At 37.9% G+C, this 26,654-nt stretch overlaps 4 protein-coding genes and 1 long non-coding RNA gene across 8 annotated transcripts; 2 read left to right on the top strand and 3 right to left on the bottom strand.

Annotated features, from left to right (window-relative positions):
- Window positions 1-1,708: 1,708 nt before the first annotated feature.
- LOC116214703 lies at window positions 1,709-7,545 on the bottom strand. Its single transcript, XM_031550126.1, has 7 exons — window positions 7,057-7,545; window positions 6,855-6,943; window positions 6,524-6,659; window positions 4,017-4,115; window positions 3,777-3,899; window positions 3,134-3,396; window positions 1,709-2,798 (listed from the first exon to the last, which is right to left on the bottom strand). The coding sequence occupies exons 1-7, from the start codon at window positions 7,214-7,216 to the stop codon at window positions 2,688-2,690; spliced, it is 981 nt and encodes a 326-aa protein (XP_031405986.1). The 5' UTR covers window positions 7,217-7,545; the 3' UTR covers window positions 1,709-2,687.
- Window positions 7,546-14,039: 6,494 nt separating this feature from the next.
- LOC116212796 (DPH4 homolog) lies at window positions 14,040-15,510 on the top strand. Of its 2 annotated transcripts, none has more exons than XM_031547495.1 (2): window positions 14,040-14,191; window positions 14,601-15,510. In XM_031547495.1, the coding sequence occupies exon 2, from the start codon at window positions 14,607-14,609 to the stop codon at window positions 15,153-15,155; it is 549 nt and encodes a 182-aa protein (XP_031403355.1). In that variant the 5' UTR covers window positions 14,040-14,191; window positions 14,601-14,606; the 3' UTR covers window positions 15,156-15,510. The 2 variants fall into 2 exon arrangements, with proteins under 2 accessions (XP_031403355.1, XP_031403356.1); XM_031547496.1 differs by lacking the exon at window positions 14,040-14,191 and adding an exon at window positions 14,206-14,353.
- A 686-nt stretch (window positions 15,511-16,196) lies between these two features.
- Window positions 16,197-17,893, top strand: LOC116214702. Of its 2 annotated transcripts, none has more exons than XM_031550124.1 (3): window positions 16,197-16,259; window positions 17,043-17,231; window positions 17,322-17,893. In XM_031550124.1, exons 1-3 carry the CDS (start codon window positions 16,212-16,214, stop codon window positions 17,760-17,762), a joined length of 678 nt encoding a protein of 225 aa, XP_031405984.1. In that variant the 5' UTR covers window positions 16,197-16,211; the 3' UTR covers window positions 17,763-17,893. The 2 variants fall into 2 exon arrangements, with proteins under 2 accessions (XP_031405984.1, XP_031405985.1); XM_031550125.1 differs by lacking the exon at window positions 16,197-16,259 and adding an exon at window positions 16,852-16,951.
- A 167-nt stretch (window positions 17,894-18,060) lies between these two features.
- On the bottom strand, window positions 18,061-20,523 carry LOC116214701 (succinate dehydrogenase subunit 5, mitochondrial-like). The gene is made up of 4 exons (XM_031550123.1): window positions 20,244-20,523; window positions 18,864-19,174; window positions 18,579-18,764; window positions 18,061-18,399 (listed from the first exon to the last, which is right to left on the bottom strand). The coding sequence occupies exons 1-4, from the start codon at window positions 20,416-20,418 to the stop codon at window positions 18,343-18,345; spliced, it is 729 nt and encodes a 242-aa protein (XP_031405983.1). The 5' UTR covers window positions 20,419-20,523; the 3' UTR covers window positions 18,061-18,342.
- Window positions 20,524-25,046: 4,523 nt separating this feature from the next.
- LOC116212615 lies at window positions 25,047-26,654 on the bottom strand. 2 transcript variants are annotated; one of them, XR_004157886.1, is made up of 3 exons: window positions 26,297-26,654; window positions 25,570-25,650; window positions 25,047-25,473 (listed from the first exon to the last, which is right to left on the bottom strand). It is a non-coding gene; the product is annotated as an uncharacterized LOC116212615 (long non-coding RNA). The 2 variants fall into 2 exon arrangements; XR_004157885.1 differs by having other exon boundaries at window positions 25,047-25,650.

Here is a 26,654-nt window from a genome sequence, read left to right as displayed (position 1 = left end):
TTCACTCCTGACGTGCCACGTCAGCAATTTAACGGCCACCTGTATGCACCTAACGCCATTAACTCCACACTGGCAGATCCGTGAAGAGGTGTGACGGAAAGGACCGCTGCAGACACTTTTCCAAATATTTTAGGACTTAGATTTCCCCGAAATGAAACTTTTAAGATTCAATGTTAAAAAATGGCAAACTTTTAGGATCACTAGTATCATTTTTCCTATAAAATAGTAATATGCTTTCTTCTCCTCTTTCTTTTTCTTTTTCTATTTCTAGTTCTTATTCTTATGTCAACTTTGATTTCAATATATGTTGATGTTCCATGAGGCTAGGCCGAAATATTTAGGAAAAGAAAAAAGAATATATAAGAATTAATTTTTAAAAGTTAATTAGTACTTTTCCCTTGCATTTTTCTCCTTTTATTGAGAAATTCTAAAATACTTCGAGTGCGTTTGGATTTAGAGTTGGATTGAGTTAAGTTTTGGTTTTAATTGGTTTGTAATGATTGTATTGTTAAATTATGAGTAAAAGTGTGAAAAAGTAATAAATAATTGAGAGAAAGTAATGATTAAGTAATGATTGTGTTGTTGAATTGTGAAAAAGTAATGAATAGTTGAGATAATTTAATATTAAAAATTGAATTGAATGGTTAAAAAATTTTAAAAATAAAAAAGTAATGATTGTGATGTTGAATTGAAAATAAGTGGAGTTGAATTGAGTTAAAAAAATTTTAAAAAACAAACACATCCGATCTTCTCGATAATATTAAAAGTTATTCATCATTTTTCATGTAATAATTAAGTTGCCATCATTTCACTTATATTAAAATAATCAAGAATTCCGTGAAAGTATATGGTGTCGAAGGTCATCAAATGAAACTCCACATTTCACGATTCATCTTTTATATATTATAATTTTTTTTATTTTCTTTTTCTTTTCAATACTTATGATTTTTACTAAATAGAACTTACTCTTCAAGTTTTAGATATGAGTCCAATGATATGTAATATAAATAATATTTTTAGTAATAAAACTCACTCTCTATACACTTGGATTAAGTTAATGGATTATTTTTATGAACACCAAAAATTTAAATAAGAGCAAATGAATATCCGATCAATGTCCAAGAAAGATTGTATTGCATTGCATTTGCGTCATAATCTACATTGAAGGAATTAATATCATAGACAAAGGAATTCATTAACGTAGGGAATCCAAACGAACAAATAAATACTGCTAGGAAAAACGCTTAAAATTCTTACGTGGAAAGCTCTCATTCAGGCCTCTCACCGCATGAGTTTTAGGAATTGATTTTAATTACCTATATAGATATAGATATAGACTATAGATATATATGTATTTTGTTTGATGACCTGAAAGAAGCAGCTCATCAGAAGCATATGTTGCTATACCGATATGAATTACTACAAGCGGCTAGGCGGTTATTCGGTTATTCTCCTTGAGTACTATTTAAAATTCGAGTCTTATGATTTATGGATTTAGAAAATCTATGATTTGGAGAGTTTTGTCCTCTTATTAGGCTAATCGAATTCAAATTAATAAGTCGGACCAGTCGAATTTATAGATATCGGCGCGTGTCCAAAAAAAAAAACACAGCAAATGTTGCTATCAGACACTCCGTTTCCCCCTATATTCACGTGAAACTTCATATCATAAAAATCATAACAGGTCAAGGACATCGACTTCCTGATGTTCGAAAAGGCTTAATTTTGTAGAACATGATATTGGTACAAGAGAATGTTATGCACACTGGTTATTGGTGGTATCCAGCAATATGCAGATCGAAAACGAAGGTTGTAGCTTCACATCGCGTTCGGATTGTATCCCGCTTCTTTGTTCTCTTGGCACATTTCGAAGTTCTATTGGTGTGAAGATGCTCGCGAGGGCCAATCCGCATCCACGCCAAATGCATTTCAACATGCTTATCAGAAAAAAAGAAAAGAAAGAGCACTATTCTTGAATTGGATCCTGCGAAATGCATTTCAACACCCTTATCAGGAAAAAAGAAAAAAAAAGAACACTATTCTTGAATTGGATCCTCCAAACATCCTCTCCAATGAGTGCAATTAAACGCAAAGAGGGAAGTTCTATATCTCCATCATACACGATAAGTTGATTACTATGGACATCTGTTTGTCATCAACCAATATCCCATTCTGGGAAGAGATACTCGAACTCGAACGTCGCCCTCAAAACTGCAGGCAGCAGCAACTACATTATATCCATCAATGTACAAGATAATTAGAGGGAAAGAGAGAGAGAGAGAGAGAGAGAGAGAGAGAGAGAGAGAGAGAGCAAAATATTAGAGCATGTCCAATATGTGATGAGTTCCCAGTTCCAGAAATCTTTTCTTTGCATCTCCAACGTATCGAAATTGGAGTGACTACTTGGACGCCTCTGACTTCTTGAGCTTAATGTATATAATATCGGAAGCCCAAGAAAGAGACCACCAAAACCTCCGTGTTATACAAAAAAAATTTCGTGATGTAATGAATAAATCTAGAGAACATGCTTCTTTGACCCGGACACACCTGCCACTTCCAATACCTTTGCACCAGTAGTTACACAACACGGCATAGCCTCGCACAAGTGAGCGGTTAGCGGAAGCAGAAAGTTCATAGGCACTGCTTTGGATTCCAATGTATCATTGGTTGGGCTAATCATCTTATGATCATACTTTAACAACGCCAGCAACCCATGGGACTACCAATGGAGCAGTCGGGTGAGCGTTTCTGTACTCCTCCGAGTATTTGTCGTTGAAGTTCTGTTTAGGGTGCTCTGCCTGCATTTCACAAGAAGCAGAAAAGAGAGCAGCAAACTTTTGAGCATCCATTCGATTAAGAGGAGGCTAAACATAACGAATTAGGGCCTCTGCGACATAACAAAACGAAGAGCCTAAAAACCGGTTAAAACTGGTAGTTCATGGAGAAAGGGAAGGGAGAAGATAGGGCAGAAAGATATCTGAAGGATCAGTTAAGGTCACCAATAATTCACTGGCCAGCTTACAAGAACTTAAAGATTTGATCTATTAATTTCCATCAGGAGCTACCTCCTTTTGATTCTAAGGGAATTAAACATAACTAAGTAACTCGTACATAGAGAAAAAAGAAAGCTTACATATTTAAGCCAGCACTCCTGTTGTTTGTGCTCATAAATGTCAGGAGAGTAGCAACCAGTCTCAGACGGGCAATAAACCCATATGTTACACTTCATCTGGCCTGGTTTGGCAAGCTTGGCCTGATCCAAACAAGCCTGGCAGCAATCAGCTGCACTTTCCTTGGGATGGGTCAGGCCCCACCTAACAGCGGCACCATCATAATCCGTGTGAAGCTCAGCATTGCATTCTGGAGGCAGCGGTCTTCCAGGCAGAACTTCTTCCTCTGGAAACAGAAATTGTAAAATACATGATAGGCACTCAATGAAAATTCAAGTTTTACGAGCCTCGAAACTAATACTATACGACTTTATTGCAAATGACGGACAAAGATGGAGAGAAATGGCAACGAGAGAAGCATTCGCCTATTTACGTTAAAGCTTCACTTTATGGGGCAAATTGTGAAAATTTCAAAGACCTCAGGAGCACCTTGAGATAAGTTACTTAAAGCGGGATATTCTGCAAAAGCAATAAAACTAGCAGGGCGAATCCAAACTAGCCTCAACTTTCATTCATGAAGACAGGAAAGTAGGAGAGGAAAAAGAGACAAGAATATAAATAAGGGGCAGCTTACTACATAATATATTGGAAAAAGTAATGCTTTACCAATCTCTTCTTCACCCTCAGGTCTATCATTGTGTTCCATGTGGATGACTGCAATTGGTATCCATAGACCAATCTCTTCAGAGAGGACTTCCCATTTAGGGCCCAAGGCCTTTGTTAGCAATCCTGCAACAATTTTCATGGAAAGCTCTAAAAAGGAGTGGAAGAATACATCATGGTATAATTGAGTTCGATAGAGCATCACAATCTTAGGAATGAAAATATTCTGTGAGAATACTGTACCAGCTTCCTCTGGCAGAAAAGTTGAATTGACTGTCGTGATTCCAGAGACGAGCTGTTTGGCCTCTTGTAATTTTCCCTTGCGCCAGCTTTCAACCACTTCTGTTTAGCATTGAAATTGAAAACCCATTAGAGAGGATTCGCAAAAACATGAGAAGGATAGCGAATATTGTACAAGATTTCACACATGGCTTTACAATTAAAAGTTTTTAAGTACCAAGATTTATTTGCACAGAAAAACAAATTCACTCCAGCAGCTTCATCAGATACATAAACACTAATCACTTGATCATGGAAAACATATTTAAAGTTCAATGTTCCACAATCTCAACTGGCAAAGACAAGCTATTGATGAATATACAGCAGAATGAATTATAATAAGAAAAAGATGACCCTATACCAGTCTGATGGTCAGCAGTTACTTTTTTTCAATCACCAATTAATTGAATTTTCTGAGGGACTATTGCTATGTTATAGTCATTCCAGTAATTCACCCTATTTGCAAGCTCTAATAGGCCAATAGCAGGACCGTCTCAACACGAACTGCAGAGACATGATGTGATAGTCCCGAAACAGGGGTAGAGAAACATTTGCATGGGGATATCAGGAAGTATGCAGAGCATCCTCGTGGCTGTGAAGGATTCAATTGCTTTCAGATAGGATTCTGTCTCCTAGCAAGGTAAGTCATATCAAATTGAGGGAAGCAAGAAAGACCATGAGTCGTAATATAAACAGAGAAGGTCCTGCTCATATCACTATTTGATAAGTAATAATTTTCATTTTTCAAAAATCTAAGTTAACTGTAATGGAAGGACCAAATGAAGCAACTGAAAACAAGATAAGCTAGACACTAGATGTAAAAATCTGAATAAAGTGAAAGCAGGGAAATGTTCTATAAAGCCAAGAATCGTGAGTTCAAATTTACTAGATGAGAAAGAGTCATTTCAATGGAGGCTTTCACTTATAGAAAGAAAAATAATTCGTAACCAACCATTTGGAATGATTACTAGAAATATGAGACACCAGCAAATATTCCTCAGCAAAGGTACTGCATAAAATGCACATTTTAATAAAACAATTCAATTTGCACAAAATTGAATAATACCCTAAGTATATGCATTGCAGATTGCAATCCAGTTTGAACAAACATATAGCAACCTTCTTTTCATGCATTATTTCATGATATAAGCTACTCCACCTCCTCATCATAAAATTGCTATATCTTGCTAATAATGTTCTTGAGTGTGTAATGTGGAGAATTTAAATTATTTTATACAAGTTCTTCCCATACGCCAGTTTTCTCCCCAGCTAACATACGAAGAAAACTGATCCATCCATCATGAATATCTATCTGCCTCTCTTCCTATAAGTTCGATTTCTTCAATTGTAAAAGCTCCTAAGATTCGTCGTGGAAATTTCAGTCTAGAAGAACATATGGAAATACTCACTGAAAAAGGAGCACAGAACAAGAGATTTTACCAAGCTCATAGAATAAATCTACGGAGTGAAATTCAAATTTCCCCCTTTATTCTGGGTAAATGAAGATTTAAACTCTTATCAGGCCCTAGAAGGAATTTTCGTCTCTAAAAATAAGGACAGTTTGACCTGAGGATACAGGGTTTTGAAGGTCCAAATATGTCGGTTTTCTGCCCCTAAAGTCAGAAAAAAGTTACAGAACAGATTGATTGTGAAAGAAAGGAATTGAATTTGGTGCGATATAGGGATCAGAGGTAAGCTACATGGAAACTTAGGGGTACATAATTTGCTTTAAGCATATTTATGTCTTTCATCATCAGCTTTCTATGCAGCAAAGAGGGGATACTCATAAAAAGGCGGTAGGACTATCAAATCTCTCTTTAGATAAATGTAGATCACCAACATCCACTACACAGGAGCACTGCCTATCAACGAGCACAGAATGCTGCTGAATCACATAATCAGACTAAAAGCTATGGCATAAAGCTAGCCTTAGGCCTTGGACGAAATCAAAGACAAGGGTTAGTTCAAACATGGAACAAGATGCAAAAGGACACATAAATACAAATATCTCAGTTTTGGCTTCCTTTTTTTTTTTCTCAGTATAGGTGGTGGAGCTCTAGCTTTACTATGTCAACATGTGGCAAAGTCAGCAAATGATGTCATATTTCATGTTGAATTTGCATATTTAAAAGAAGAATTTGGTGGGATTTGTTTAACAGGACTAAATTTAAATAAGCAGACAGAGATGAAGATCCTTCCGAAATGGGAAGCATATCCATATGTTACAAAACTCCTGTTGCATATCCCCTGTTTCACTAGCTGTGAAATTGCCTTTTTTAAGTTCCTCGGACAAAGTTTATGTTTATGTTCCAACCTTGAGTGATAAAAAAGAACACAAGGGTTCCTGACAACGGCAAGGTTTTTCTAGATGTCAGTAAGGAACGCCTTGCAAATCAAGCTGAAGTACAACATACTAATTCTGGCCTATGTTATCCAAAAATAACCGCGGAACTAAATAAAGACCTACTGACCTCGTTGCAGGGTCAGGTTTGAGTTGCCATTTAGACCTTTCAGGAGCTGCAGAATCTCATCACTGATCTTCTGCTTTAAACTCTGAGGCACCTCAGCTGTTTCCTCGCTGTGTAATTGCTTCTTTAGCTTTTCTGCCTATTGTCCAGAACAAAAGAGAAACACCCTTCATCAAGATTCAATCGCGAAAAGTAACTCGGAATGCTATAACTTCCACCCAATCGGAGATGAAATCCGGCGACAATGAAGTCATCAAGGAGAACAAATCTCCGGGAGAACACGATAAGACTCTATCCAGAGAAAGTAAATCAATCATCCGAAATGGCGGTTTACCAGTTTCACTAGCTCAACTGGTTCAGCGGCTTTCCGAATCCGTACGGACTCCTCCATTTTCCTAATCTGTTCAGGCGTATACTTAGCAGCTGCAGAGTGGAAGAAGAAGAAGAAGAAGCTTACCGTCATTAAAGCTCTCACCGTAACAACATCGAGGACTCCAACTACTCCATAGAAAGGGAAAATCCATATCCTTACTTACCATGATAGGAGTCACGACTGGAGTAGAGGTAGAGAGAGCCGTACAGGGAGCGAAGAACGTAGAGAGCGACGACAATGTTGATGGCGCAGATGATGAGAGTGGTCCTCTTGTAGGAGCAGCCCAGCTTCCCTCTGCCTTGATTCGCCCAATCCCTCGCCATTCCTCGTCCTCTCCACCCTCATAATACCATGTCCTCCCGCCTCCACACACTCTCCACCACACGGAGCCGTTCGATTAATAAGACAAACCTCGTCGAGCTCCCAGATTGCCCTGTCTCCCTTCCTCCTCCTTTCCCGGCGCCGTCAGATCAGGTTCCGGCAGAGATCGAAGCAGAAACGGAAGCTCCCGACAGCTCCTCTCGCTCCTTCGTCCTTCGCCTTCCAATCTTAGAGAGAGAGAGAGAGAGAGAGAGAGAGAGAGAGAGGGAATAGTGAGCTGAGGGGAATGAATGAATGCTTCGGAGGCGATGATTAGGAGATCGGAGCAGTTTGATTTGTGCCCAATTAGTTAAGTAATGAAAGTGAGACTTTAATTAAACCGGAAGAACGACGCGTTCCCCTTCGCTACTTAATCTTGCGTTACTATTTAACTCAATTTGATTAATAAATATATTTATATAAATATATATATATATATATAGATATAAAAGTATAGGAAAAATTTATTATTAAAAGTTTATTATGTATATATAGTTATAAAAGTAAATATGAAATTTATTATTAAATTATATAAAAATATAAAAAAGTAATGACTGTATTATTAAATTTGTAAAAAATAGAGTTGAATTGAGTTGGATAAAATAAATTACTCAAATAAAGAATGAGCTAAACTTTTTCCCGAGTGTGCTAATTTGTCCCCCAAGAGCTTTGATATCATGATTTATCCCTTCTTGACCACCCCGGATCTCTGGTGGGAGCGATTCATGTGGCTGATATGTGCACTAATACTAACCGGGGTGAGGTGGAGAGGGAATGAACTCGGCCGAGGACAGGTTTGTTCATATGATCATATGCTTGATCGGGCAGTGAAGTTATAGTGTTTAAGAGGAAATGGATTACCAAAAATCATACGCAATGTATAAAACTTGGATTCACGGTGGAAACGACTTGTGTTATGCGATCGATATTTGTGATAATACTGACCGAGATCAAGTGGGAAGCGAATGAGCTTGATTAAGGACCATTTTGTTCACACGAACATTTGGGTTGATTCGTTAGCGAAGCTACGAGTTTAAGAAAGAGATCCATGCAGTGCACGTAATGTTTATCTGAAAAACTGTTGCCGAAGCGATTTTCATGCCTCTTGCTATCTCATAAGTAAATTCTCTATACAAATTACGGTTGTTCAGTTTTATGTTATAAAGGTACATCATAAGATGTTATAAATGTATTGTATAAAGAGGGACATCTTTGTATGCCCCTCGGTGGCTGTCGGCGGCGGAATCGGCGGTGGCCGGCGATTTTCGAGCAGACGTGCGGTGGAAGCATTTATAATAAAAGGGAGCAAAATCGACCCAAAGCCTTTGAGCCTGCCGAGACGTGGACGGTGGATCTCTTTTTTGTTTGATTTCATTATTAGAAAGGTGATATTTTTATCTCTTACCAATCACTTGATATGATTGAATATTCCTCTTTTCCTTATCTTTCACTAGAAAAATTCATGATTAACTTTGTTTTTTTTGGTAAATAAAATTCATGATTATCATTTATATATGTTCATGCATTCCACCGGTTCGGAATTATTAAAAGGAAAACAATAAAGGGACAAAAAAGAAGAAGAAGAAGAAGAGAGCATGATTACAAGAGTACTAGTGTTGGGATTAATGCAAATTTTTACTCATGGATTCTAGGAGGGGACCGTGGGGTCTCCGTGGAAATAGAACACCCTAGTAAAAAGAAAAATTTACTATCAATAAAAATAAGTGTATCATATAGTAATATCAAAAGTCAATAAAAATTTTCAATATTTATTAATTTTTAGAAATCACAATAAAAAGAAAAATTTATTATTGATAATTATAAGTTTTTTTTGTATGGATAACGCAATGTCGCGTGATATATCCATTACACATAGTATATTTTCTTTAATAAGAACGCGACGTGTCCCCTCCCATAACCAAAGCATTATCTTTATATTAAAGATTTTTTTTGGCTTGAACTTTCTATTATAGCATTTATATTCAAGCACTGAATTGCTTATATATATAATTTTTTTCTCGATATGCTCTTTGTGGTGGCAGAGCTTTGGAACGGTGGCAGATTCTACTGCCCGACCGTCGCTCTCTCGATTAGTGGAGGAGCCACTGACTCGACCAGGATCGACTGATAGGCACGACGAAACTCGGCCCGACTGGCATCAGACTCGATTATCCCCTAAATCATCGATCTTACTGTTCGGATCTCCTTCTCACCCTCGATGGTGGCTTATCGTCTACGGCTTCTCCGCCTACCTGCGACAATATTCTCGCCCTCCATGTCAAAAGGTTGTAGCTCTAGTTTGATCGATTGAATTGTCACTTGCAAAAATCGACCTTTTGTGGCTTGCTTTTTTGCTAATTTTATGCATGTCTCGGCTCCCCTTTGATAGTCACTGGTTTAAACCGATCATGTATCTTGATTGATTTGATTTGATTGTTTTGGTTGATGATTACTGGTTTGAACCAATCAAATTAGGGGGGTGCATTAATACTAGATATATCCTGAATCAATTGGAATCTACCCGTTAAGATTAGGTCTGGGTAACTCCAATTGAAAATAGAGTAGGATCCGAGTAATAATTTAAGGAACCGGTGAAAATAGATTCCGGTTCTAGTTCCAATATACAGGGTACCCACGGAACAGGTATTCGGGACCTATATTTTTTCTGAAAAATTATTTTATATTTACATAATCCGATATGTGCGATGTAATAGCTACAAAATAATGAGGATAGCGTATTTGCTTTGTCTACTAAGAAGAGCTACATCATCATTTTTTTGCTAAATAACTACATAATCTTTTAGTTGCGTATTTGCTTTGTCTATTATATAATCCTAGCGAGAGCTATATAATCCTTTAGTTATGTAAATGGATGTGATCCGATTAATCTATGTTGACATTTATTTGTTTTGCATGGTAGCAAATGAGATCTTTTCGATTTTAGTAATTTATTCATTTATTGTGCTTGAAAAGAAAAAAAAAAGTTACAGGTTCCAATATAATACCTACCTGTAGTATAATTCAGGTTCCGGGTAGGTTCTGGTTCTGAGTTCCAACATGATAAGGGTCCGGTTCCAAAATCTTGGAACATGTCCCATACAGGGTAGGGTTCGGGTATTGTGAAAAAAATAGGTTACTCGGACCCGCACACTCCTAGATCAAATAAATATGGTTGCTTGGCTTGACTATCTATGAATTAGGTTATTTAGGAACTGGTTTGACTTATTAGATCTAAAGTTGTGATCTGTGAAGGGTTCCTACGCTGAGTACCGGTTCAAGACCCTTCTTGGCTTTGCTTCTTTATTTCCATATACTAGTAGCTTTATATGAATTGCATTTGGCTCCACTTCCTAGCATTGACTGGGTCCATATAGAGTTTAGTTGTAAGAGGTCAGAAATAAACGTATAACAATTGGAATGATTTATGCAACTGTATTTGTACTTTTTTCACATTATCTTTCCTTTGCAGTTATCTCGGTGACCTGCTGCATTTTTTTGTTTTTATAATTTTCTTTTGAACATTTTACCTTGTACTTGTTTTTGTTATTCCATGGATAATCATTGATTGCTAAACAAAAAAATTTATTCCTTACAAATATTTGCAAAATTTATATTATCCATAGCGTATATATTTCTAATAGTTAAATATGGTTAATGATATGTTTCGATAGTTAAATATTGTTAATGATTCATATAAAGCATCATCCCCTCGGTTGATTGAATGATTTCAAATCATAATATTAGGGCTATTCCTTCTCCACGGTATTACCGATCATACATTGCAATGTTCGTTTCTAACAGATTAATGTTGATTGAACCAAAAAATTTGTACTTTAAATGGCATCACACGAAAACTTGTGGATAAAATTATGTTGTCGTGTATAGAGACTATGAAAAATTACCGTTTCATTTGTAAGTACTTGGTATGTTGTGGAAAATTGTATGATGCAATCACTTTTTTTTTACAATCACTTTTTGTTATAATATATAAATCAATCAATTATATAATATATAAAAATCAGGCACCACGATGCTTTTATTTATTTTGAAAATATCAGGTGGTTGATTGTGTTTTTGGTTGCCCAAATAACATATATTATGACCAAACAAATTGAAAACTTAATTCATAATTGTCAAATAAATGAGGGTAAACTGCAATGACCTCTTCTGAGATTTTCGAGAAATAGTACTCAACTTCATTTGTTTAAAAAATATGCACTTAACTCCATTGGCTTATTTGACCAAACCAATTTTTCAGAAAAAATTTCAATTAGGGCCATAACTTTTGAGTATTTACTTTTTAAGTCATACATTTATTTTTTATCGAACAAGACCCACATTACAATGTTTATGTAATGTCTAATTTATTTTTAAAATATTTTCAATTTGAAAGCTTTGAATAGAGAGTGAAATAAAGAGCAAAAGGGGCGGGCCACTACCGTCCACCGACCACCACCGCTTAAGAGACATCTTTGTTAGATGTCTGCGACCTTGCCTGAGGCGATAAACGGCTGGTGGCGAGTCACTAGGAGGGTAACAATACAATGAAAAAATTATATCTGCAGATAATAATTTCACTTTTGAAACGCGTTACCTCATCAAATAGTTATGGGGTAGTGGCCCATCATCGGTTAACACTATTCCAAGTAATAGAATTCGAAGCCTTTCTCTTCTTTATTCGATCAACTTTTTTTTGTTTGATTTTCAATTTTTTATTTAAAATTTTAATATAAGAATGACCTTATTTAGTACAAAGTAAATATATGGTCTCAATAAGAAAAAATTCCAAAATCATGGACCGAATTGGTATTTTTCTTAAAAGGTAATGGTTTGGTCAAATAAATCAATTGGGGTTAAGTGCATATTTATTTAACAAATAGGGTTTAATGCTGTTTTCCCAAATCTCAAGGGAGATTGGCTCATTTTACCCGATAAATTAAATTGTTTCACCCATCTAGATAATGAGCGGGCCTACACCTAATGCTTTGTAAAGATAGAAGAATTTAGTCTCAATTTTATTACTGATCTTATTTTCGTATATCAAGAAAAATAATGAGGAATTTACTTATTTATTACTACTTATTAGGGGTGTACACGGATATCAGGTATACCCGGAATCGATTGGAATCTACCCGTTAAGGTATGGTTTGGGTAACTCGTATTGAAAATATGGTAGGGTCCGGGTATTAAACTACGAAACAGTTGAAAACCGCTTCTGATTTTGGTTATTGCATATAGGGTATCCAGAACTGAAACTTGAACCTATGCTCGGACTCAGATAATAATTTTCCTCATTATATATATAGTTATATTCAGATATTCCTATATTTAAAAAATATAATCACTAATTTAAAAAGAATCTAAATTTATGTCGACATTCTGATTTGCGTGATTACTGATTATAAATGAGACATTTTCGATTTTATTTAGCGAGACAAAAAAATTATAGGTTCCAACAGGGTACTTGGAAATTATGGTATAATACAGATTCCGGATAAGTTCTGGTTCTAAGACTCAACATGGTAGGGTCCGATTTCAAAATCTTAGAACATGTCCCTTACATGGTAGGTCCGGGTATCGTAAAAAAAAAGAGTACCCGGACCTGTACACCCCTACTACTTATATTGGAAAAATGGCAAGTGGTGTAACATTCATTTTCACAAAATACTTATGAAATATTTTTATTCATAACCGGTACTAAAATAAGATTGCATTTGTAAATGTACTTCATTAAATATCTTTTTTCTCTACCATCACTTTCCCACTCTCTCCTCTCTCCCTATACGTCATTCTGTCTTGGTTTTTATACATATTAATTAATTAATTAATTAATTAATTTGCAAATTATTAGCATTGATTGATAATCTACCGTTGGTGAATGTAATATTTTCTATGCATTAGCGTCAAAAATATTTTCCAGAAGTGTACTCTTTGTCTTAGATTTGAATCCAAAATACTTGCTGATATGTTCACTGTTCAGCATGGTAATTCGAATATTCTGTAGCGGGGAGTAACAAGGTCGCCACTATTACTCGTCATCTTTCTTTATTCATTAAGAAAAAGAATGTAGTATTTTCTTTTACTTAAACTTTAAACTAACATTATTAATTTGTTCACTGAAAAACTTATATTATTAATTTAAAGGGTTAATTAACAAAAAAAACACAAATTTGTTCACATTTTATCAATTCTAGCACAAATTTTTTCCTTGACCTAAAAATACACAAACTATCAATTTGATATCAATATTAGTACGCACCAACATTTTCATTAATTTGAACAGAATTGTTGCCCACCACCTATGATTAGGATAGTCGGTGACCTTAGTAGTCGCCGGTGACTTTACGAGGGTGTTGGTAGTCTCCGGTGAGAGCCTCATTGCCCGATTAAAAAAAGAAAGGTAAATTCGAGAAAGGAAGGAAGAAGGGTCGGCGGCAAGAGCCTCATTGATTGCCATCACCCCACAACTGGGGTTGACAGCGATATATGTTATCGTAAGCGACCTCGATTGAGGGGGGGTAACTGCTGTTGAGACCTCATCGATCAAAAAAGATGATGCCGCACTAATATTGATATCAATTTGATAGTTTGTATATTTTTAGATCAAGAAAATTTTTTTATATTAGAATTGATAAAATGTAAAAAGTTTATTTTTTTAGGTAATTAATCCTAATTTAAATTTATTTATCAGTTATTCTTAATCATGTAAGTCGAAGCCCATATACCAAATTTAATAGGGCCTGTCCAATTTTGGCCCAGCCCAATGTCATGTCCGTCCCTCTCCTTCTGTTCGTCGTCTCTGCTGCTGTGCTCCGCCACGCGACGCCCGACCCGCTCGAGCCTGTCTCCCTCTCCCTCCCTCCGATCATTCTCTCGTTGGCCTCTCTGATTTCTGCCGACTGCATCCGCTCTGCCATTCGCGAGCTGAAGTGAAAGAGGTGATTGCCTTTATTTTGCGGCTCTGTAAATTCTGTAGATTCTCCCTTTCCCTAATTCGCGAGTTGGTTGATTGATTTCTAAGCAATTGTGTCCCCGATGCTGATCCCGGAAAGAAGTTTCAATTTTCTGAGTCGGGGGCCGAGCTTCTATTGGACTGATAGGTGTGGTCAATTCTCGAATTGTATCGGAGTGGGTGAAGCTCTTAGATGTCGATTTCAATCGAAGTTTCCGTTTCCTTGGACATAAGTTTCCCAATTCCATGGTTTTGAAGCTTCGGGAATCCATGAACTGATTTATGATCTCTTTCCCTTTGCTTTGTGATTATGCTCCTCGTTGAGAGACGCAAATTAACTTCGGATCGTATCGGATGTTTGTGTTAAGTCGATGTTTTTGATTTTTTTTTCACAGTGCACAATGGTTCTCGGTGAGCATTCTTTGACGAGGACACTCTACCATGTGCTATCCGTGGAAGAGGATGCGAGCTACGAAGAAATCAGGGCGAGTTATCGGAGTAAAGTCCTTAATCACCATCCCGACAAAGCACGGGTGGCAGCTCCCGAGACTGGTGATTCCGACAAAGCCAAGTTTCTTGAGATACAGCAGGCTTGGGAGACCCTGAGCGATGCGAGGTTGAGGAGACTCTACGACAGAGAGCTGCAGGCCTCGAGACAGGATGTTTTAGTTGCAGAGGACGTTAGCTTGGAGGATATGCTGATGGAAAGTGTCGAGGACGTCTTGCAGCTCTTTCACTCATGCCGGTGCGGTGATTACTTCTCGATCGATTCTGGGGAACTGGAAGAGATGGGTTGTCATCTGCTGAGAGATGGGAGCAGTGTGGTGTCAAAGGTTTCGGGTACTTTGCCTGCATCAGTCATTATTCCTTGCGGTTCATGTTCGCTGAGGATACGGCTCTTGGTTGAATCGGATGCAACTGTTTCAATGGATGAACTGCCAGTATCATGACACCATTGACAAAGTCGTATACGAATTATTCCAAGTTTTTCCTCATTGTTGATAGTATATGAGCAAGAAAGTTTGATCAGAGATCAGCTTCAACGAGATGCTGCCTTCCCACCTCATGGTGGCCGAAATCTGAGAATTGCCCGAAATCGGGACTTGTGACGAGAACACGGTGATCTTCATGTCGTCGGCAATCCAATCAGAGGCATAGTTGTAATTCTTTTGTACACCATAGAAACAATAGAGAAACTAGACTTCCATGATTCAATTTCCAATTGAATTTCCCTTAATTTGTAAGATTTCACTTCTCGATTTATATCAAAGAAAAATATCGTGGTTGGATTGGGAGTTATTACGACTTCGTTTGCTTATGGTATATGGCAATGATCTTTTTGCTAAGCTCTTTAATTAGAAGTATACGTGATACATTGATCGAGGTGGTTTAAGGAAGCAACGGGAACATAAGCATCACAAGCACATCTCAAGCTCGGTTCCCGTCTCTGAGGCTCGGGACGTTCTACGACATCCGAGATAAACAACTACCGATAAGTAGCCTCCAGGTGACAGTGAAGGATGTGAAGAGGTTCCATGTCCAAAAGGCAAACACAAGCCTTTATTTACAACTAACAGCTACATGTGGAGGCAGAGATCAGACAGTTGTGTCTTCATCAGCTCACCACCACGCCACCCTCTTGATAAAACCCAACTGTGAAACTTTACCATAAAATTTAAAATATAAATAAGTAAATGAATGAATAAATAGATAATAAAGCTTCCAACTGAAATTTCTGGTTGTGGGTTTGAGTTATTTTGTTCCCTCGTGACATTTTTTATGAGTGGAGTTACCGAAATAAACGTCTTTAAAGCTGTCTGAAAATCGTCTTTTGTATCTGCCGGAAGAATTAATGCAGCCACTAAACGTAGCCTTTTCAGCTCGCCATATTAATGTCGTACTTATGTTACCAAAGTTGAAACTCCCAGGAGGAGGTTGAGGGAGAAGGAAGACAAAATTTTCTTCCAATTTTCGTGTTATTTTGATCACTCGCACCTGCCTCTGCGATGGAAATCGACATCCTGCTGTTGGAACGTCACACCTCACCTCGCGTTGTAAGGTCCGTCTCCGTCGCTTCTTGCTTTCTTGGATCTCTTTTATTAGTTGCATGATCTCGATACATGTTTACATTAACACGGGAAAGAGGGAAAACTCATGCGATAGAAACCATCAGTGATAGTTCACGGTTCATGCAAGATCGACGTCTTTTTCATTGGATACGGCGTCGGCTTCATTACGCACCTCCCATGACGTGATAGCCGATGTCGATAGCTCGAAACCCTGAAGTTGCTCCTATAAGCTGCTCATGGAAGAAGAGGAAGACAAGATTGAGGTTTCTTGAATTGGGCTCGTTGCTATATTTTCTAGATTCCCTGGTCATATCACTTCCAAGGTGGGAATTTTTCCTACCATTACTTAATTCATCACATAGCAGTCCATGGTTGGTGCCTTGTCCCATGTCTTATATTTACTTCATGTCCAAGTGAAATTAATCTAATTGCATACAGATATATACATATATGTCTTTGTGCGAGTATATCAATACATTTCAATGTCAAATTTTGAGTTGATCTGAGTGGGAAATTGAGGGTCATCCGTCAAATTTGTCTCAAGTCCTTTTTTTTTTTTTTTTTCCTTTTCTTTGTTGAGACTTTTGCTTTACCCCAAAGGATTCAGATAAGACAAGTATTTATCAGTAAGCTGAGAAGCCATTGTCACAAGAACCTCAAAAGCATCATCAATGGAGGTTTGAATTTCTTGTGTATATATAGAAATTTGCATTCTGAAGCTTTTCTGTGTTCTGTGTGTCTTCAACGACCTTTGGGGCCCCTCCGCAGCGAACAATGGGAGTCTTTTTCCATGATGATGATGAAGATCCATCGAATCCCTCCAAGAGATGCAGGTGCCTCATTTCCTCTGCCCTCAGAGAAGCCTTCTCCCATTGCCGGACCTTCAATCGACGGCTCGCGCTCCCTAGCCCCGAAGAGGACGATTACCCCATGAGCGACTTAGACGATGAAGAGGAAGTAAGAGCTGCCTTTTATCCTCTAATTAAATCATTTTCTTATCATCCAAACCAAAACATCGATTCTTCTCAAGCCATTCTTTCTATCTAGGTGGTTGTTTCGGAGATCCGAACTCGAGCCATGGAGAAGTTGAGGAAGAAACCTAACTTCACCACAGATACCTTCTCCTGCGTATTCTCTCCTTCCACAGGAGAAGAAGAATTCTCCCAGAAGGAGGGTGTCGACGGAGAGGAACAAGAGAAGGAAGAATTCACATCGGTGAGGAGTTGCTTCACCTGCTGCTCCAACGACACCAGCAAGGAGGCGTTCATCTCGGTCAAGACCAACTTCTCTCGCTGCTCGAGCTTCAATGAGCTCGAGTTTCTAGACCTGCGCAGGCGCTCGATCATTCAAGAGTTCTGCCACTGTGAGGGCTGGCCATTTGGGCTGTGTCGGAAGCTCCTCCTGCTTCCTCCCCTGCCGAAATCCCCATCGGAATCTTGGTCTTGGCGTAGAGGCAAAAAGACGAAGAGGATCTCTCCCTATGTTTAGAAGTTCTAGCAGTTTCAACGTGTTCTTTGCTTCGTCTTTGGTGAAGGAATAAAGGGTCAAGGCTACTAGGCTAGTAGTAGAAGATCCTCTTCAAGGAAATATCAAAACGATCAGAATGTTCTTTTTTTTTTTTTGGGTATCTTATTATGAAATTACTCATTTAAAAATGTAACAATTACCAAGCATCAGCAAGAGGGGTATAATTAATTAAACTAAATTATCGGAAACCTCGCGTTGTTTTATGACTGAGAATTGTAAAGCACATACATTATCTACCCAAATGTTTGAGTCATATATATACACGAAGGCAAAGAGAAATCAGCTCAATTATAGTTCCAAGCGGAGAATGAACAACATTTGCAGGATTAATTATTCAATGGGGAAATATATCCATGACAGGAGCAAGCACGAAAACATCACTCTTTCTAACCCCAAGCCATTCGATCAACAAAGCAAAATCCTTATTTCAATTGCAACTTCTACTTGTGAAGGTTCTTTCAAGAGAAACGAACCTTTCCCTAATGCTAACAATGATTGATTCCACATGCGGAATGCTCCTGAAACCCTTTGCCTTATCATCTTAAGCTCTTTGCTCGATATATGATCCAGAAAGTCCAGAAGTTCCGAGAACAGTAACCTGTAATCACGATGTCAAATATTTGCCAAATCAATATGATAAAAGGTCCATATGCTCAACAAAACTTTGAGGAAAGATTTTAACGCATAATCCAGCCAGGTAGCAACACTGGAAAATATTATATGCTATTAACAAAAGATTCAAGTGAAGACTTAAAATACTAATCAGAATTCCCTCACCTTTCCCCAATCAGAGGCAAGGCGCCCGCATCTCATCTTTAGGTGGATCATCTTTGTTCCCAATTCTGTCTCCACTTTCTTCCTCAAGTAGCCCTCTTCAGGGCCAAATGCATTGAGGTAGGCTGTATATCTCTCGAAAACTGTTTGAAGAGCCTTACTTAGCTCGTCCGGTAAAGGTTTCACATCCTGCAGAAGGATTCAGAATTAGAAGGAACACAAATGCATGCACTTTTGCAGCGGGGAAGAAAGGGTAAAAAAGAATAAGATGAATGAATCTTACAGTACCTCACCACTCAGTCCAACACTATCATCAAGCTCCATTTTCATGGATACAAGTATACCACTGAATTCTTCGACTGCTTCAGCTGCACGAAGAATGTTAGCCAGAATTTCTTTCCCAGCCTCGTCCTCACTACTCTTTGATAGTGCCTTCCTCACATCATAAAGAACATCGTCAGGAAGCTCATCCCAATTATTCGCCATCAAATCCTTAAATGCATTTAGAATCTGAGGATCTTTAATCTCAGGCATGTGTTCAATGTCATCACTAAAGTAGCGCCTGCTTCCAAGACCCATTGCAAGAGCTGACCTGCAATCTGTGATATTGCACCAAAATGAGGAGCTAGATCATACAGCTCCACTATGAACTAAGGTGATGAAAGAATTTGCATTCAGCATGGCTAAAGAGCAAACCAACCGAACCAAATGCATTATCTGTTATAATGTAAAACCACCAAGAAAACTGTCACTCAGTTGATATACAGAAAATAAGTGAGTGGCTGACAATGCTATACGTAAAATTGGCCAATAAAATTGGCAATCCATGACAGTAACATCCAAATAACAACCATTCAACCTCATTCGCTGATTTCAATTCAAAATAACTCAAACACAGCTGAATATACACAGAAAAGTTAAGAGCAAGCAAAAGAGAGAAATATACACATTCTTCAAAGCTTTTTACTTTCACTGGCTCCAAACAACGAAATCATTATTTAGTACAGCTGAAATATGCTTCCCTTTCAACCTTTTTTCCTTAAGGAAGTTATCACTTCAAAAACCAGATTCTTCAAAAATATCAGATAGCTACAATGGCAACTCTCATATCACTAACAGATCAAGCACAATCCTTTTTTCATGAGTTGTTGCCAGTTCTCCATATCTGTATCACTCCATACATTGCCGACCTCTGTTTCTGGTTACGAGCAGCCAAAAACTACATCATACTGACGCACTTCAGCATGCGGAAGTCATCTATCTTTACCGATGAACAAGTTCATAGCAGAGATAAGAAAACTGCCAGAAGCTACTGCGAACAGAAATATCTTACAATGAACAAGCAATATAACCAAACCTTACCACATTCATTCTACCTAAGCAAGCACTTCCCTTCGAAAGCTCAGAATATCCATTTCATACAGTGGAAAAATGCCACATTTGAGATGATCATGAGCTAGATGAACAAAAAGGATCAGACTTGTGAGAAAATCAAAGCGCATCAACACCGAATTCACAAATCAAGCAGTGATCTAGTCTATCTCCTGAATCGATACACCAAACGCACTATAAACCTCGATCCCACTCATACACAACGAGCAATCTCTTCCAGCTGAAATCACTGCAAATGGAGATTTAACAACATCAACCTCGCGGAAGAGAAATTACCAGCCCCGAGGCGGCTGGGAGGAGCGGCAGCGGAAGCTCGGTAGAAGCTGCGGGCGGCGCCGGGGTGGCGGCGGAGGAGGAAGCTGCCGCCGCCGGTTGCGACGGCGGAGCGCGAGGACCTCAGGGAAGCTACGGCCGAGCGGCACACCGACCTCAGAACCGCCATCTTCTCCATCCTTCTGCGCCTACTCGACTCAGTGAGCTCCGGCCAATCGATCTGCGGAGTTTTCTGTTTAGAGCTGTCGAGAGAGAGGACGGGGAGAAATCGGAAAGTGGGGAAGCGTGACGGAATCAAATCGTAAGTGGCGTCTGACGGCGACAGGGTTATTCGGGTCGGGCTTCTCTTTCGGGTCGGAGTGGTTTTGTCCCGACCAGGATTGATTTATTTCAGATTGGTCCCTCAGTTCAGTTTGCCATTGTTGCTACTTTGTTCCATTCAAGAAAATAGAAGTGTAAATAAAGTGCCCCGCGGAGAAAGTGTGCGTAATGCAGTTCACACGTTCCTGTCTAATTTTTATGAGATTCTAGATTTGGTTCTCGTGATGGGCCTTTCCATTCATCTTCATTAGGACTTTTTTTTTATGCCAGATTTGCAAGTTCTTCTTGTAATAAAAAGAAAATCGGAGGACATATATACTCGATTCGGAAATTGTAGATTTCTTAGGTGAGAACTGTGCCCCCCGTACTACACTCCTAAGCAGTTATCACAAAATTCTTTCACTTAGCTTGCCTATTGAAGAATTGACAATACCTGGACTCTCGGATCCCAAGACGCGGCATCATCAATTATACAATTGATATTGAAAAGCCCTTGCCAAAAGCTTCAACCACCCTAAACATTTTTAGGGTTGATTTGGGAGTGCGGTGGAAGTCTTGAATAAGTGCCTTTTTACTAATTTTTAAATAGAAGTAATGTCTGATAAATATTTTCAAGATCATGATTTTGGTTAATTTTGACAATTGTAAATGTGATTTCTTCGGCAAGGCTTATGAAAATTACTTCAATTTGTTCTTTATTTTAAATAATCATTTTAATTTCAATATTTATTTTGGTAATTAATTTCAGTAGCTTAATTTAACCCTTAACCACAACTCATCCGCTGATTCTTCAATATTAGTCGGTTGGGACCTCCACTTAATTTCACCCAAGGGGCCCCGCACACTATGCTATCTGAGTCCGAGTTTACCCCTTGCATTTCGGACAACCGGCCTTAATGTATTTTAAAATTTTTAATTTATTCTGAAATCAACATTTATTAAATTCAGAAATAGTATACGGCATAATATTAAATTCAATACAACTTCCCATATGAATAGTTATATTAAATAGAGAAAATAGCTTCATATAGCACAGTTTTTACCTTATTTTTATTTCCTAACACATTTTTAAAAATTGTTACGATCTAACACGAATCATCATTTTATTACCGGATCTAGCACACCGTTAAACTCCGTCTAAAAACAGTTAAACGCCTTCTTCTTCCTCCTCCTCCCTCACGACTTTGCTTCCCTCCTCCAATTCCACTGATTTCCTCCTCCCACGGCCTTCTCATCGAGATGGTGTCTTTGTACTGCAACTGCTTCTACGCCCACAAGCCGGAGCTTGCCGTCCGGAGAATCGAGGCCATTGGCTATCAAGTCGGCCACCAGCTCTCCGAGAGGTAATTCTACTTCTCTTGCATCGTGCCTCGTTTTTCTTTTCACAAACCGTTCGTTTCTTCCGCGATGTGTGGATCTTGTGTACTTCTGTTCCGATGCAAGTCAATTTGCCATTTGCCTTTGACATTTCTGTCGCTTTGAGCGATGATCAATACTGAGCTTAAATTGATTTTGTTTACTGAACATATTATTGATCGCAATCTCGTATCATGATCCTGATGCAAGCGGTTTGCTTATTTTTACTGCAACTTTCCGGTATTTCCTGTGATGCTCAATTCTCTTCACTTAGCTCCAGCAGCAGTCCGAAAATGCACAGGACATGCGTAGTATTATGTCATGTTGTCAGATCTACGTTCACTTGTCATTTGGCTTTTGAAATCTAGGATTTCCCCTGAATTATGATGCTTGTTACTTCATCGGTATTGACTACTTTGAATTTCGCAGTTATTGGCTAATCTAGGTCTTCAATAAGGATTTAGTTCCATAAATGTTGGTTTTTGCCTTAGATGTACGATGGACGGCCTCGGTTCGATAATCACTTGGAAGCAATCGAGTTCATATACAAGGACTTCTGGTCAGAGATCTTCAAGATCTCAGAACACAACTCACTCGTGTTCCCTCCCATTCTTCAACTCACCCTCGGGTTCTTCTTGACAGTAGCCATCATCACCAGGGACGATCAGCTGCCCCTCTCACAAGCATCCTCAACAGTTGCTACCTATCTCGGACCTCCCTGAGCTCCTTGACGCCATAGCTGTGGCCCCGGCCCTCTTAACGTCCTGAAATCGATGTTCTGTGAAGCAGTCAAGCAGATTCGGTGGAACTGGAGGAGTTGGGAAGTAGAGTCGTGAAAGAGGAAGAAGAAGGAGTTTAATGGCATTTAACGGTGTTTAACGATTTTTGGACGGAGTTTAACGGTGTGCTAGATCCGGAAATGAAATGATGATTCGTGCTAGATCGTGATAATTTTTAAAAACGTGTTATGAAGTGAAAATAAGGTAAAAACTGTGCTATATGGGACTATTTTCCCTATTAAATAATACATATTTCGCTTATTAATATTGAAAAAATAGGATAATTCATATATTTTGTGGTAACATGAATTATATATTTGCAACTTAGAATCTTAGAAGTTCAATATCAATATAAAATATTGAACATATAATATGTGTGTCACTTTGAAGGGGTTCCAAAAGGGGGACTCTCTGATCTAGTCCCTCCTCTAGGCGACCATCTAGCCCCTCAGGGTATTTTTTTTAATTAATTAATTAATTAATTAATTTCTTTTTAATTTTTAATTTTTTTACTTTTTAAATAATTTTAATTTACAATTAATAATAAATTACTATGTGGGCAAAATTAACAACATCAATTTCACATCAGTAACTCCGTAATGCTCATTCACGGACGGACTAACACTGTTTAGTGGACCAAATATATAGGATTGATTTTTTTTTGAAAATTATATGAGCAAAATTAACTGAAGACCAAAACTATATGATCAAAAATGTCTTTTTTTCAAAATAAAATATGAGAAAGAAAAGAATAACAAAAATAAGAAAAGTTGAATGTGAAGTTTCAAACACAAGACAATATACATAATTAATCAAGTTTCTACCATTACAACATTAATAAACTTATGCTCACTTTTCACATTCTTTAATTTTTTTATTAATTACTTTCGGTAAGTTATTAAATTAAAGTAAATGAAGAGATGCTTAACCAGGAGTTGATGAATTGCTTGAAAATCTTACGTGGCAGACTCACATCGCATGAACGGAGGCTTCTCGATGTACAAGCTTAAGGAGCCTACTTAATACCTACAATAGATAATATATGTGTATTTAGCTTAATTATATATATATGTGTGCGCGCGCGCACACGATTCGACACTCTCAAAAGTATAATAATTACATCGCCCTTTGTCCCAAGGTTATTTTTTGGGACTATCTGTGGTGTGAAATGATTCTTTTTTCTTCCCTATTTCATGCACTTGAATTAATAATATGTGCACGCATAGGTCAGCGTCATAATTTTATTTTTAAACACAATTTTGGTCAACTCATGTGCATGTACACCACGTGTAACGCACGTGACGTTTTAACTAGTTATGAAAAATGCGCGTTAACTATTAATCTAAATCTCTAATAATTACTATTTAGATTATTGATATATAATTTCTTATCTATGAAAATGAACTATTTATCCCTCAACTATTAATGACATGATGAGCACTTGTGCCCTACTGACTGACGTATATATTCTATTTTGTTTCCTCAAATTAAATATGTAATATATACTAATATATAAAGCAAAAAGTTCTCATATGATCTCACTTTCACTTCTCCAAAATACAATTATTACATTAATTACTATGAATAATTAGATTAAAGTTAACATGCAATTAAATAGTAAACAATCATTGAGGTTCTAACCCCACTCTCCCATTTGAGAAAAGAAAACCACTTATCTTCAACTATTGTCCAATCAAAGCCACATTTAAGTTTCTATATATGGATCGAGTTAAAATTTTTTAATAATCCTCATACAGTAAAATGACAAAAAGATCTCATCTAAGTGTAGAAAAGGCTCGTACTTGCTCCCAGATCCTGATGGACGAGGTTTAATGCTCTTGAACCCGATGGACAAGGGTTAATGTTTTACTTAATAACAACTAAACTTTTGTATATGATTAATACTTTTTTAAGGATAGAAAATTAATTTGAAGACATAAACTTCTACAACAAAAAGAAAATACTCGAAAATTGGATTAAGTGTGCTCATGAAATTCTTTATCTCGCAGAACACTCATTCGATCTTTAATCTAGTCTATCTTTTAAATATTAATTTCAAAATATATTGGATTACACTTTTTGTTATAGATTTCCTCCCCTTTCACATAAAATGTATAAGATATGTATGGCGGTTAATATTTCTTCCTTATTCTGATTTAGATCTCAGTCCAAATCAGTGTTATTAGAACCAGATCGGACATTGAACCGCCCGAGTTATGGGTTCATGGGTTTATGGGTTCAACCGGGAGTTCGATGGGTCGGACTGCTTGTTTATTATAAAATAAATAAAAATTTATTATTTTAAGAAAATAATATAAAATACCAAAAAACAGTAATATAAATTATGAAATTACTCAACAATAATTTTTATAAATAAATAATCAATTTAATTCCATATCAGATCGATGAGATAAACCTCTACATTTGTCCAAACCGAAACACATCTAGCCAAGAGTCTAGCTTACAACTCGAGAAAAAACCAGAAGAGGGACCACCTCCCCATTTCCTCCGCATAATGAACTTCTAAAAGTAGTACAACAAACTGAGATCTTCACCTATATTGCTGCCAATTCCTATTACCTGAAAAATGACCACCTCCTAGACAGCAGTGAACAATGGACAAGGGATAGGGACTCACCACAAGCTTCCGCTCCATTGAGGCACGAGTGTAGGCAGCGACAACACCTCTTTCTCACATGTAACCGACAACACCTCTTTCTCACACACGGGCATTTCATCAAATATGTACCAAATCAAACTCACCGTTGCCTCCATCCCTGTCAATCCGATTCGTTTGCAAACTACAGCTTAAAAAAAGGTTAAGGGCAGAATTAAAAGATAAAATTTCTCCAATAAATCACTCGTTCACTGACCTTTTTCTTTCTGATCGATCGATCGATCTCTCGCTCGCCCCTTTTCTCTCTATCTCTCAAACTCGCGATCGCTTTTCTTCCCTGCACCATCAGGATCTCAATAAAAGGGTAGAATCAAAGTCAAACAGTGAAGTTCAAGCAGAAATTATCTTCCACCCACGATATGCAGATTTTAGATGAAACAAAAGGTTCTCTAGGAGGTCAATACAACAAAAAAAGAAGTGTCTTTTTGGTTCTGTCTGGAAAAGCACTCATCACTATACAGACCACGAACTTCAATAATTCAACTCAGTTGTATATGTTCAGGCCAAAGTTCAGAGTTTCAAACAAGCACATCCACGAGAATCTTCATTAAAAATTCGAAGAATCCTCCCATTTCCTGCGCAATTGTCCAGTATTAGCAGAATGAACCCATAATTTCGCGAAAGAAAGATGGAACCACCCATTACACTTTCAGCAGACAGAGACAGCACAAGCTTCAACAGACATATATCATTTCTCTATAGCAAAGTTTCAATGGAGAAAACAGCAGGCTCTGCTTTGGCATTGGCGAGAATCATAATAGCTGGGAGCAATGAGGTCCTTGCTACCCACATGAGCAGGAAGAGCCTAGAGACATTCATGTCCCTTTCCACTTTACCAATTATAGAGAGAGACAAATCTTAAATTTGTCCCAGTCATTCATTTCAAGCATCCTTTTGCCCTAGTCACCGCAAGCAAAGCTTACCTTTTCAGGTCAAGATATGCCTCGAAGGAGAAAAGGAAGAGGAAGCTCTGCTACGTCTGGACTCTGGCCCCTTGCCGTTTCAGGAGCTGATGTGCCTCGACATGGCCGTCTCCTGTTCCCCTGCCGGTGAGGAATTCGTTCCCGGGTCGTCGCTTTGCTACGTCTGGACGAGGAGAAGCCGAGAAGAGACAGAAGGAGAAGAGGAAGCTCGGACTCTAGCAGAAATCACTGACTGATGATGAGCGACGATGAAGAAGAAGAAGACTGGAGTGAAGATGAAGAAGAAGAAGACTAGGGTTTCACTTTCATGTTTCACCGTTTCAATCGATTTTGATTTGATGATTCAATTGAGCTTTTC

This window comes from Punica granatum, chromosome 7, assembly GCF_007655135.1.
Source record: "Punica granatum isolate Tunisia-2019 chromosome 7, ASM765513v2, whole genome shotgun sequence".
In the NCBI taxonomy this organism is placed as follows: Eukaryota; Viridiplantae; Streptophyta; class Magnoliopsida; order Myrtales; family Lythraceae; genus Punica; species Punica granatum.
This window is presented reverse-complemented; position numbering and strand designations above follow the sequence as displayed.

Coding starts and splice junctions, on each gene's coding strand:
- LOC116214703 (XM_031550126.1), bottom strand. CDS start 7,216: ATGGCGAGGGATTGGGCGAATCAAGGCAGAGGGAAGCTGGGCTGCTCC. Junction 6,660..6,854: donor CAGTTGAGCTAGTGAAACTG/GTAAACCGCCAT, acceptor TCTGGACAATAG/GCAGAAAAGCTAAAGAAGCA. Junction 3,900..4,016: donor TTTTCTGCCAGAGGAAGCTG/GTACAGTATTCT, acceptor AAATTGTTGCAG/GATTGCTAACAAAGGCCTTG.
- LOC116212796 (XM_031547495.1), top strand. CDS start 14,607: ATGGTTCTCGGTGAGCATTCTTTGACGAGGACACTCTACCATGTGCTA.
- LOC116214702 (XM_031550124.1), top strand. CDS start 16,212: ATGGAAATCGACATCCTGCTGTTGGAACGTCACACCTCACCTCGCGTT. Junction 16,260..17,042: donor GTCACACCTCACCTCGCGTT/GTAAGGTCCGTC, acceptor GCCCCTCCGCAG/CGAACAATGGGAGTCTTTTT. Junction 17,232..17,321: donor ACTTAGACGATGAAGAGGAA/GTAAGAGCTGCC, acceptor CTTTCTATCTAG/GTGGTTGTTTCGGAGATCCG.
- LOC116214701 (XM_031550123.1), bottom strand. CDS start 20,418: ATGGAGAAGATGGCGGTTCTGAGGTCGGTGTGCCGCTCGGCCGTAGCT. Junction 19,175..20,243: donor TCCCAGCCGCCTCGGGGCTG/GTAATTTCTCTT, acceptor GCAATATCACAG/ATTGCAGGTCAGCTCTTGCA. Junction 18,765..18,863: donor GTGTTGGACTGAGTGGTGAG/GTACTGTAAGAT, acceptor ATCCTTCTGCAG/GATGTGAAACCTTTACCGGA.